The following is a 12,011-nucleotide window of genomic DNA, read 5'->3' as shown; positions in this document are numbered from 1 at the left end:
CTACATACTTGGAGTAAGAACGTGCCCAGGGTAGGAGCAACCGCCACTCTTCCTCCCAGCCCTCCACAGACAAGGGCCAAGAGGGGCCTGCATGCTAAAGGTACAAGCAGGTTTCCTCAGACCTCCTTGCCGCCATAAAAACAGAGGTCAAGGGAGTAGCCCACATACACACCCTCCTTATCCTCACGAAAAGCCAGTTTCACTACCACTAACTGCCTTCGACCCACCAGGACTAAATGCATTATATGTTTTTCCCTGTTTGTGAGCAGTCACGCCAAACAGCAAGCCCCATAAGGATCTTCATATTCCGTGTTCTGCCCCTGCCTCCCTCCCCTCTCCTCTCCTGAAACACACCCCCGTCCCTCTAAAGCTCACGGTCCATCAACAGCAAAATCCGCTATATCTTCCATCTCTCCTCTGAATGCTGCCTTCAATATGGAGCTGGTTCCTGGAATGGGCACCTGCAGAGAGAAGATGCTGAGGGGCAGGGGCAGCCTTAGCCAAAGCCACAGGGCCCAGCTGGGACTCGCGGAGAAAGGCGCAGGTTGTCAGACTCATGGTGTAGTAGCGCCCTCTGCTGGCCATCATTGGCCATGGTGGCAAGCCGGACAAACCCATACTAAGGACACCAGGAGGGATCAACCAACTAGACCTAAAGCTGGTTTAGGGTCCAAGGTCCAAAGAGATTAATGAGAATACGGACAAATTAGCCACACACCTCAGCAAAAAACAGAAACCCAAGGACCAGGCACATTGTCTTGTTGGAGTAGTAGTAGCATAGTTTGTGACGTGTCCTTAGACAGGGGATGGGGGGACATCACTCTCCGAGGCCACTAAACCCTACCCTTGCCTCAGTCTGTGCTCTCTAATCCTGCTTTATGTTCACCCTCCCAAAAACTGATCACCTGGGGAAATGGGCACTTCGACCCTCCTTCCTTCTTCCCCAACATATAGACAGTGGCAGGTTAAGTGGTGAAATCACACAGACCTGGTTTTCAGTACTGCCGATCTGCCTCCTACCCAGGTGACCTTGGACAATTTAACCTCTCCAAGCCTCAATGGGCTCATTTGTAAAATGGAAATAATCTCTACGTCAAAACTGTGAGGAATAAGTAAAACAGGGTATGCAGGGTAGCTGGCACACGGCACACATTTGCCACCTCTTCCCTCTCTGTCCTTTCTTTCACATGAATTTGAATCTTACTGAATTCACCTTTGCCCCAGGTCCCGCCCTCCATCGCCCTCCCTTCCACAAACACTGAGGGAGGCCCGTGGTTTCTCCTCCTCCACTTGCTTTGAAGTGGTCAGAGTCCAGAGACCTGAGAGGTCAGAGACAGAACAACCAGCAGCAAGAAGGAACATCCCTGCCCGGCTCTCCCCTGAAGCTGAACGGCCCCACCACAAGGATGAGGTTTTCTGTGGCTGCCCTCCTCCTCCTCACGCTCACCCTCACCCTCACCACCACTTCTGCTTCTCAGTCAAGTGAGTCCACCTGTCCCTGTAGGGCAGCAATGAGAAAAGGGAACAGGAAAGCTGGCATCGAGGTGACACCAAGAGTGCTGTCGGGTGTCTGTCATCATCCCTGGGGGCCTTTCCTCCTCTGCATGTGGGGCTGCTGTCCTCAAACTACCTTTTGGAAGTAGAGCTGGGGTGTGGTCCAGGTCCTTCCGGGGTTGGGCGGTTCCAGGAAGCTGAGTCAAGGTTACGTCAGCAGTAACTCTGATGTAAGGTTACTTGAAGGTTACATCAAGCCTTTACGAGGAGAAGCCAAGGAAGTAACAGAAGAGAGAATAGTGAACGTATGCAATGAAGAGGCAGGCAAGGCAAGTGGATGAGGAAAGGCTGCTGTCTGGGAGAGCAGGACGAAGGGTGCTGGGGAGGCAGGCTGACGTGACGTTTGGGGCGAAGCACGGGAAAAAGGAGTCTGACCCTAGACACCCCTTCCTCCCAGTGCCAGGCACAGATTGCTGAGACTGAGGCAGCCAACAGGAGTCCCAGTGGAATGCCTAAGTGGCCATTTAGGGTTTCATAGCCCCCATCTCCATCCCCCAGCCTAGGTCTAAGTAAAGTCTGTGCAAAAGAGGAAAGGGGTTAAAAGGTTTTGGATACAGGATGCTTGGGAGCTATGGAGAGTAAGGTTTGCCCACGCCCTGGCCCTACCATCATTTATGAAGACCTGGTGACAGGGAAAGGACTGAGACACTCAGTCCCTCCACCTACCCACCTTCAGCTGCCCCAGTCCTTCTTTTCTCCCTAAGCCTACACTTGGCGTGCTGTCTGGCCCAACTCCGCCTGTATAAATATTCGGGGGGAGCAAGGGTTGTGCACACCATGTAATGTGCCCACACACTCTCGGGCTACCGCTGGTCTTTGTAAACATTGCTTTGAGAACCAAGGCCATGAAGGGCACTTTGTGCAGAGGTGCACCTGGGGAGGCGGGGGGGTGGGCGGGGGGGGGGGCAACAATACCCTTTGGGAAGTTCAAGCAGGCCTGTGCAATGCAATGGGTTCAGGCTTCCTGGAAGAGAAAATGGCTCACCCAAAGCATGGATCAGCCAAATGGTGCTCTCGAGATACTCCAAGCTCTGCCACCAGCTGTGATCAGTCCCTGCTGACAGATGGTTTTGCCATCAGCAGAGTGGGGTGTGGTGGACGGGAGGTGGAGGTGGGCCGCCATGGGCTCCCTCTCTGCCTCCTTGGCTCAGCTTTCAATGTGATTCCCTCAGAAATTCCCGAGTCAGTGAACCTTCCACCCAAATGCTGCGTGAAGTATCATGAGAGAGTATTACCAAGGAAACTGGTGGTGGGCTACAGAAAGACCCTCAACTGTTACCTGCCAGCCATCATGTAAGCACTTCCCTCCAGGTATTTCTGTGGAGAAGGAAGGGGAATTTGGGGCCAGAATGGGCTGCACACAACCAAGAAGTCTCCGTGCTGGAAGCAGAAGAGTTAGTGATTAAAGGCTTCAGCTTTTGAATCTCACAGGACAGGCCTGGGTTTAATTCCTGATTTTGCTACTTATAGCTCTGTTGCCCCATAAATGGTGGGTATAATGAAACGCAAGCCTGAGGGTCTAGGCTGAGTGGGGAAGAGGCCAAAAGAAGGGTTGATGAAGTCAAGAGGCCGGAGAGGGTGGCCCTCTGAGGAGACCAGATGGGGGAGGCCTAGGTAAGCCCCAGGTGAGGTAGAAGTGGGGGAGTGTGGACTGGACCCCCATTCTCCTCCATGACCCATGACACTCTAACTCTGCCTCCACAGCCTCGTCACCAAAAAGAACCGAGAGATCTGCGTCGATCCCGAAAAGGAATGGGTGAAAGATATCCTTGAAGATCCCAGCCTACCTTTGCTACCCCCCAAGAATGTGGCCCAGTTTAAATCTATTAGATCATAGAAAGGCCAAGCCCAGCTCCTCAACTCCCCACGATGATCGGGCCTCAGGAGAAGCCCAGGTTCAGGAAAGAAAAGTGTAACGAAAACGCAGGCAGCCTTGTGAATGAATAACAGTCACATTCAGAGAAACAAGCCAGTGATCCAAAAACAAAGTTATTTCAAATATTTTTTCAATCTCTGGAGGAAATGCCAGCCAGTTAAGGGAGGTGAGCAGACCTACATTCTTAATACACAGAAAAACATCTTTCATACCCTTCTCCTTGCTCTGCTTTCAATTCCTCCCCTCACACCAATCCACCAGCCATCTACACAACTAGGACCAGCCATCTCTGACCTCTGACTCATTAAGAGCCCCACAGAACTCCTGGCTTGTCCTGTCCATCTTTATCCTTTTTCTAGATCTCTTTTTTCTTCTATCATTCTTTTCTCTTAAAACAACTTTTTCTTAGCAGACCAGGGTGGGAAAGTTCATATACTAATGATTTTTGTCCCTTTTGCCTGAGGCTTTGCTAGATCCCCACTTCCACCCACTCCGAGATTTGGTCTCCCCAACGCCCACCCCACCCCCCAACCTTGGTGACATTGAACATCCCCCAGAGAGTTCAAAAACAAAAGAAGAGGTGAGCGCTCTAGTTGCTACACTAAGCTTTTCAGGGCAGGGAAAGGGCATTGGACTAGGTTGGGGGTAAAAATCTTGGTCCAAAACTCAACCATTCAATAAAGAAAATTTCCTTTATGCCAACTTGATTCCTAACTTCCTGCCTCCTTCCTGCTAAAATGGAAGAAACTTAATCTCAGTTTTTACAGGGGCTTCTCAATATTCACCTGAGAATTTTGTCAAAGTTGGGGGCTGGAGAGTTTACATGGCACCAAGGCCAGATGTACATACTCAATCTCCCCTTCTCATTACCCCTCAGCCTCCAGCTCAACAGCAGGAAGCTGACTCAGAACAAAATTCAACATTCCCCCAAAATGCTGTGGTGAAAGCAAAACAAAAATCAGGCAATTAAAGTTATATAATTAAGAGAAACAAATAAATTTGGAGAAGCGATCATTCTGAAAACCACCCAAGCCATTCAATGACTTGGATTCAGACTGAAGCTAAAGTACCCTGATGGCCACCTGACCACAGCTGGCCAATCAGAGTCTTTCTCAGAGATGGCATTTGGACCAGAGAAACTGGTTGCTGGTTGTTGTTGGAGCAGTTTCCCAAAGGAAGAAGTCTACGAACTCTTGCACTCAAGTCCCTGTAGCTGCCCTGTTTCCTGTCCCCACTGGAGGTTTGGAGGTTTAGCTAGTCTTTCAGTTCCAGGAGATGACCTAGCATTCTTCCCATTATTCTATTTTTTTATTTTTTTTTATAATTCCCGAAAGGCCACGGTGGCATTTAGCACCTCTGGAATAACTTTTTGTTGGTTTAGGTCAGTACTAGTTTGTGTCTGGTAAAAAATATATACCATTTTTAAGTGTACAATTCAGTGGCATTAAGTACTTTCACATTTCACCATCACCACTATCCATCTCCAGAACTTTTTCATCGTCCCAAACTCAAACTCTGTACCCATTAAATAATATTCCTATTCCTCCCTTCCCCAGCCCGTAGTAACTACTATTCCATTTTCTGTCTCTTTGGATTTGACTACTCCAGGTACCTAATATAAGTGGAATCATACAGTATTTGTCCTTCTGTGTCTTATTTCTCTTAGCATAATGTCTTTAAGGTTTATCCATGTTGTATCATGAGTCAAAATTCCCTTAGGGCTGAATAACATTCCATAGTACCACATTTTGGTTTTCTATTCATCTATCCATGAACATCTGGGTATCCCCCTTTTGTTTACGTGAGCCGGAGTTAGCAGATCTTGGCTTCTGTCACTTATGCCAACAGCACTTTCACTTGTCCCATGCCTCATCAATCACCCCCTTGTCTAGGCAGTGAGGGCCTAAGACTCTTATCAGAAACCAGAGCGATCACAATGAAACAACATCTTTAAAGTCCTGAAAGAAAATGTCACCACAAGTAAAATAAGGGATGCCTGATAAATCAGAGCCTTCGATGCTGGAATCAGAAGTACAAGAATGGGACTTGATCTCCGAGAGATGAAATTTGGATCAGAGAAACACAGGAAATCAGGAAAGGCTTGGCAGGAAGGCTATGATTTGGGGTCTCTCATGTGGTTGCAATCAGATTCATCCATTCATTTTCTCTATCATCTATCTGTCTGTTATGCAAGGCGGCCTTCGGGGTCTCTGTAGAAGAGGAAGAATAATACCTTTCTCAGGAGAGTTGGTGTGAAGCTTCAATAAGATAAAGTATACCTGGCACACGACATGTTATTGTAACTCCAGCTCTACATGACATCAGGCAACGCGACTAACCTCACTGTGCCCTAGTGTCCTTACCTATAAAATGGAACCAGTAATTGGACCAGAACCATACAGCTGCTATGGGAATTAAATGAGATGATGCAGTTAAAGCACTTAGCTTAGGGCCTGCCACCGAGGAAACGAAAGCTCAATAAATATCAATGATTGTTTTGACTAACGATTATTTGAGTTGTTTTTATCATCATCAAGAGTTTCCAATGACTTCACCAAAGAGGAGGATGGGACTGATACGAATTATAAATGCGTGGACAGCTGATGGTTCTCAGCCAATTCTCAGGCAGGTAAGTATGAGGAAGGTCAGAGACCAAGTCCTCCCCCCGACACCCTACCTATGCCCTGCCCTACAAGGTGAGACGGGCACTGGGACCAGGTCCTGCCTCACAGGCCAAAGGCAGAGCGTTGTTGGGCTACCAAAGGATCCTGCCTAGGGATTGACAAGGCTGAGCCTTTGTTCAGGCAAACAGCGAGCCCCGGGGGCCAAGCTGAGCACAGCCCCACAGAATTTCTGGGCAGGCAATACCCAGACAGACAGACCAACAATACCAGGCACACTTGCCTGGACGGGGAAGTGGGGAGGCAGAGGGGGACCCTCAGAGTCTGGGGTCCAAGCTCCTGGAAAGAGGTGTCAAGAGCAAGACCAGTTCTTGGTCTTTAAGAAAGTTTTGGGAACCACTCAGCGACTAGGATCTTATAACTGAAATGAGAACAGAAGCCCGATCCTGCAAAATGGTACACACCCTTGGTAGACGGATGGAGAGACACCGGGGAAAGACTCAGGCTTGGAATTCAGGGCAAGACAGGATCTCGGTCCTCCCAGAACACTGGAGAACAAGTAACAGGAACTCAAAACCAAAGTCAAAGTAGGAGCCATGTCCTTTTAACTGGAACCCATGACAAGAAAAAGGAAGACACAGGGCATAGTAATCATTGCTATTTATTGAGCCCCTTTTATGTGGCAACTGTGACACTAGGTACCTGGGAGTGAGCCGTGTGACTTGGGGCCCAGGGACCAGTGACAGGGCACTGCATCCAGGATCTAACTTTAAAAAGGCCTCTTAGCCCCTGGGTAACCTTAAGTCAGCCTGGATTTGCTCACCACGGAGCACCTGAGCCTGCAGGCGGGAATCAGCAAGTCTAGCTGAGTGGGGCAGGGCAGGGTGCGTCTCACTGCCCCTCGTACCATACGACATATTTGGCTGTGACTTTGAATCTCCACAGGGGCTATGTCTATAATGAAAACATACAACAAAATCTGTCATGGTGTCATCTCCAACTTACATTTGCTGATCACTCAGGTGTTGAGAAATCTAATAACCTTCACCATCAAGATGGGTAGAATTTAAACTCCAGTTGCACCAATAGCACATTGTCTGTTATCTGACAAAAAGATCTTCAATTTGGATACAAGCAGTGATGAAATTCTGCCAATTCCTCTATCTGGAGCTGCTATAGTTTCGACACATAATAATAAACTAAAATGCAGCCAGCCCCTGCTCCCCAGTGAATTCCATTATATCACAATAAGTCTGCCCACAGAATTCCCATTGATCCAGTTTCTGGCCCAGGGCTGACCTCATCTGAAGGTGATATAGTTAGATGAAAACGCCAATTACCCTAGCAGCTGGCACCAAAAGTTGTTCTTCAAAAAGGAATTGCTTTTGTTTAGGAGTGAATGGAACATGGCAATTTAAGACATGGGTTGGAAGGGAGAAAAGAAACAAAAGCAAAAAGCTAAAGTATTCGGCATACAAACTGGACAGGAAGTGAGAGAAAGGAAAGCAGAGAAAAGAGGAGAGATGGCTGGAGAACAAGAGAAAAAAATCAGGAAACATGGAAGGAGACTGATCAACAGAAAGAAACTCCAAGTGACAGGGAGACCAGAAGATATCTAATACGAGGTCTGACAATTAAGTTCTTGAACTCATCCTAGAAAAAGTGCTACATACCTCATTGCTGAATATCACTATGGTCACGTTCGAAGTACTCCCCTTGGAAAGCTATGCACCGACGCCAGCGCCTAGTCCATCCTTCAAAGCAATTTTGGAACTCTTTTTCTGGAATGGCCATCAGAGCTGTCATTGTATTACCCTTGATGTCCTGAATGTCATCAAAACGTCTTCCTTTCATTATCTCCTTTGTCTTCGGGTAAAGAAAGAAGTCATTGGGGGCCAGATCAGGTGAATAGAGAGGGTGTTCCAATAGTTATTTGTTTACTGGCTAAAAACTCCCTCACAGACAGTGCCGTGTGAGCTGGTGCATTGTCGTGATGCAAGAGCCATGAATTGTTGGCAAAAAGTTCAGGTCATCTAACGTTTTCACGCAGCCTTTTCAGCGCTTCCAAATAGTAAACTTGGTTAGCCGTTTGCCCACTTGGTACAAATTCATAATGAACAATCCCTCTGATATCAAAACAGGTTAGCAAGTGTTGCAACTGATACGGGCCAACTAGTAGCCCCCACTGAAAACCCTTTAAGTTTTCTTTCCTATAGGGATTTTAAGTTTCCCTTTCCCCCAGTTTCTTAGCTCCCTGGTTCCGGATCTTAATCACCTTTCAAATCAGCTTTTTAATTTTAAACAGATGATTGTTCCTAGCCTGAATCATAGGAAGTCCCCTGCCCCTGCTCCAGGCCATTCCAGACCCAGCTCCTGGGTGAACACCACCACCTAAATGACTGGATTAACCAGAGGACAAGACCACAGGCTCCACGAAGCTAAATAGAATTTCTGTCACACAGCCACCTTGCATGGATGGCTTTGGGTCTTGCTTCTTGGGCCCACATTTTGACTCTGTTTAACCAAAATCTATTTTTCCTCATTCAGGGGCCAGAGGATACCCCAGCGAGATTACCAGTCCCCACCAAAGAAGTCAACACGGTCTTCCAGGCAGATCTTGAGACCCTTCCTCTCATCTGAGATCAGATAGGGTGACAGTTCCATGAATCCCCCAATAGGTAGGGACAGCTCTACACCTCTGCCCAGCAGGAAGCAGATACAGAAGGAAAGACCTCCTGTCCCTCAAATTCCCAGAGATTTTATGGGGATCACGTCTCTCAAGCGGGAAACAAGGCAGACAGTTAGAGATAGACATCAGGTCTCTGCATTCCTGCACGTCCATCACCCACAGAATGCGACCACCCAAAAGACCTCCCCTCTCCACCCAAAACTTCCCCTTCTCACTATAATTATCTACCCCTGAGGAAACAAACGGGTGCAAAATACCCAACTGGATTAAACTGCTCACTCACACCTGCTCAGTAAAGGCCACAACGACCTTCATTTCACCTGGGCCTCATTATACCATCATTATAATATCATGCACACGCCCGGGCGTTCATTAATATTATAACAGACTGAATTCTGGGAAGGAACATGCACAGTTTAAAAAGATGAGGTAATAGCCTCTTGTCAATCACAGGTGTCAATCAAGTGGTCCCAAGCCTGGAAAGGAACAGCCCATTCTAGAGAAAAAAGGGATAAAAACTCCAAGTCCTCCCCAGTCTGAGCCCTTTGAGCCTTGCCTTTGCTCAGGCCCACTCCAAACCCTTTGGAGTGTACTTATTCTTTTAATCATGAGCCCTTGAGCCACCCTCTACTGCTTGGGCCCGCTTCAACCTCTTTGAAGTGTACTCTTTCTTCTAATAAACTGCTCTTTCACCACTTTATTTCTGTATCTCATTCAATTCTTTGCTCAAGACACCAAGAACCTGGACACCATGCCGAGGAAGGCCCACTCTCCGGTAATACAACAAGTTCACCAACTTAATTGTCAGACCTCGTATTTCATTCTAGGTTATTGGCATTGCTGCAGTATAAACCACCCCACATCTCCCCAAAATTTTCAGGGTAGTCTGATATGTCCTTACACCCCTGTTGGCAGTGTTATGGGAAATAAGGAGTCCGGGGAGCAGAGGTGAGGGCACCCTACCCCACATTCGCCCCTCACAGCGAACATGCACAGCTTTGTTCTGACCATAACGTGGCCCTGATGGCACTGTCTGTCGCCAGGGCCACTCCCACACCTAACTGTAGAGACTGGGTACACAACCCATAAAGTCCCAACCAAGGGCCAGACCAAGTACCTCTCTAAGGTTGGCAATGAACACTTAGAGCAAGAAGCTTGCTCTTTACTTAGCTGAGGGGGTTAGCTGAGCTACAATGATGAAAGCTGCAACCAACCTACAGCTTTGTCCCTTTCTCCCACTTCTGAATAAAGGAAGCTTGTTTTTTTAGGAGAAAATGGAGCGACATACTCAAGGAGCAGAGATTTAAAGTGGAGTACAAGAAACCTCTGATGACATTGTTTGAGCCTCTGGATCAAGCCAGACTTGAAGCAAGCCTGGAACTTTGTACACTTTGCAGTCACATGAGCCATTACGTTTCCTTTTTGATTAAGCTCATTTAAATCAGATTTCTGCCTCTTTCAACCAAAAATAGAAAGCCCTTCCTCCGATGCCCAGGTGGAGGTAACAGGATACTGATGAGAGAGAAGGAGGCCAGAACCACAGGCCTGACCAGCAGCAAAGTGAATGGTGGCCTTGGCACTGCCAAGAGGACGGAGATGCAGCTGTACTTGGAGCTGACACAAGAGTAGATATGGAACAAACCACTTTTCCACTGTGGTTTTCATATGATTCTTATCTGACCACAGAATGCCTTAACCCAATCCTGAAGGGGAACAACAGAGCAACCTCTAGCCGCCTCCCTCCTGGGCTTGGAGAGCAGCCAGTGGCTGCTGGCCACGGGACTGGCAGGGTGCCCACCGGCTTCCTTTCTCGCCTTATTTCTTGCCTTTTGGTTTCCTTTCTTGCCTTATTTCTTGCCTTCTGGCATAACAGAGGCCCTGACAGCTGGCGGAAGGAGGGGCCTGAGGAGGCAGCTTTTCCTCTCCAGTCAAGCTCTAGAATCCTACAAGCATTGGTGGGCAAATCACTCAGCTTCTGGCCCCTGGGGTGGGAGGGAGCGGGGGGACTGCTCTGAGGCTGCAGCAGGCTTGTCCCAATACATGGTAATCTGCTCCCTAAAGAACCCTGCGGTGGCTTCCTTCCCTTTTATGTTTCATTTCTCGGTTTCCCTACTGGAACTTCCAGGTCCCCTGCCAATAAACTACTTGCACTCAAATCTTTATCTCGCGGTCTGCTTCTCGGGGATCCCAATCTAGGAAAGGGGTGAGAGAAAGAAAAGTCAAGGATGACTCCCGGGTCGTTGGCCGAACCAGTCGAGCGCCATCATTTCAATGTAAGCAGCTGCACGAGCTGATACTGGCCGTGTGCCAAGCAAGCGCTCTCCTGGGCCCGTGACATAGAGGATGCCGATTAATTAGCCCAGCCACATTACGTCAGGTATAGTATCACCCCCATGTGACCAACAAGGAAACAGGCTCAAAAAACGTTAAGCCATTTATTTGCTCAAGGTTAGACAGCTAGTAAGTGGTGGAGCCAGTTTTCAGGAGCAGGAGGTGAGGGAGGTAGAAAGTCCACACTGCTTTGCCTTGGCTGCCCAAAATGTGGGGTCATGACAATCCCTATGGCCAGCCCCTCACTCCCACCTGGAAAGTTCCCATTTCCTCACAGTAGAGATTCTTAATGGTACTATCATTCACTTTTTCACTGATGGAGAAAGTGGAGGTAAGAGAGAGATTTGAAAAAAAGAGAAACCAAAAGTAAAGTGGATGGGAGAGACTAATCAAAATAATAACAGCTATTTCGTACTGAGTACTTACAAGGTGCCAGGACTGTTAAATTCCTTATCATCTCAATCTTCCCAATAAGCCTTGAGGTAAGTCTGAGGCTGAGGCTCAGACTTACCTCAGCCTGCAGCAGGTTTGTACCCCACACGACAGTTAGCTCAGCCACCATCTTCTTGCTAGCCCCCCATTTGCTGCTAGCGTAGCCACAGCAGTTATATTAGTGGCCAATGGCTCACTGGTTACAGCTAATGGCCAACTAGCCACAGCTGATGGCCATCCAATCACAGTTGATGGCCATTTACTACCTGAGCCAGCAGCTTTCTATGTGAGGCCAAGAGCCTGGAAACTGCTTTCTGTGGCTCTGTCCCCACAGTATCATTTAACATTATGCCCCATGTAACAGAAAGGGGTGGGGGGAGAGGAAGACATGTTCTACAGAACAGTGAGCAGAAAATCGAGCCTGATACCCCATGAGCCTGGGTCCAGCCCCACCTCACTGTGAGTCACCTTCAGCCCCTGTGTTTTCCATTTCTTTTTCCCTTCCCTT

The 12,011-nt window shown here is 48.1% G+C and overlaps 1 protein-coding gene across 1 annotated transcript; it reads left to right on the top strand.

Moving 5' to 3' along the window:
• Positions 1–1,293: 1,293 nt before the first annotated feature.
• Positions 1,294–4,132, top strand: CCL16 (C-C motif chemokine ligand 16). The gene is made up of 3 exons (XM_019732472.3): positions 1,294–1,482; positions 2,727–2,847; positions 3,259–4,132. Exons 1-3 carry the CDS (start codon positions 1,407–1,409, stop codon positions 3,389–3,391), a joined length of 330 nt encoding a protein of 109 aa, XP_019588031.3. The 5' UTR covers positions 1,294–1,406; the 3' UTR covers positions 3,392–4,132.
• Positions 4,133–12,011: the final 7,879 nt, after the last annotated feature.

The sequence above is a fragment of the Rhinolophus sinicus genome, chromosome 12 (assembly GCF_057876585.1).
Source record: "Rhinolophus sinicus isolate RSI-liver-muscle chromosome 12, RSI-T2T, whole genome shotgun sequence".
Taxonomy (NCBI): Eukaryota; Metazoa; Chordata; class Mammalia; order Chiroptera; family Rhinolophidae; genus Rhinolophus; species Rhinolophus sinicus.
Note: the sequence above shows the minus strand (reverse complement) of the source record. Positions and strands in the feature narration are given on the sequence as shown.

Coding starts and splice junctions, on each gene's coding strand:
- CCL16 (XM_019732472.3), top strand. CDS start 1,407: ATGAGGTTTTCTGTGGCTGCCCTCCTCCTCCTCACGCTCACCCTCACC. Junction 1,483..2,726: donor CACTTCTGCTTCTCAGTCAA/GTGAGTCCACCT, acceptor TGATTCCCTCAG/AAATTCCCGAGTCAGTGAAC. Junction 2,848..3,258: donor TGTTACCTGCCAGCCATCAT/GTAAGCACTTCC, acceptor CTGCCTCCACAG/CCTCGTCACCAAAAAGAACC.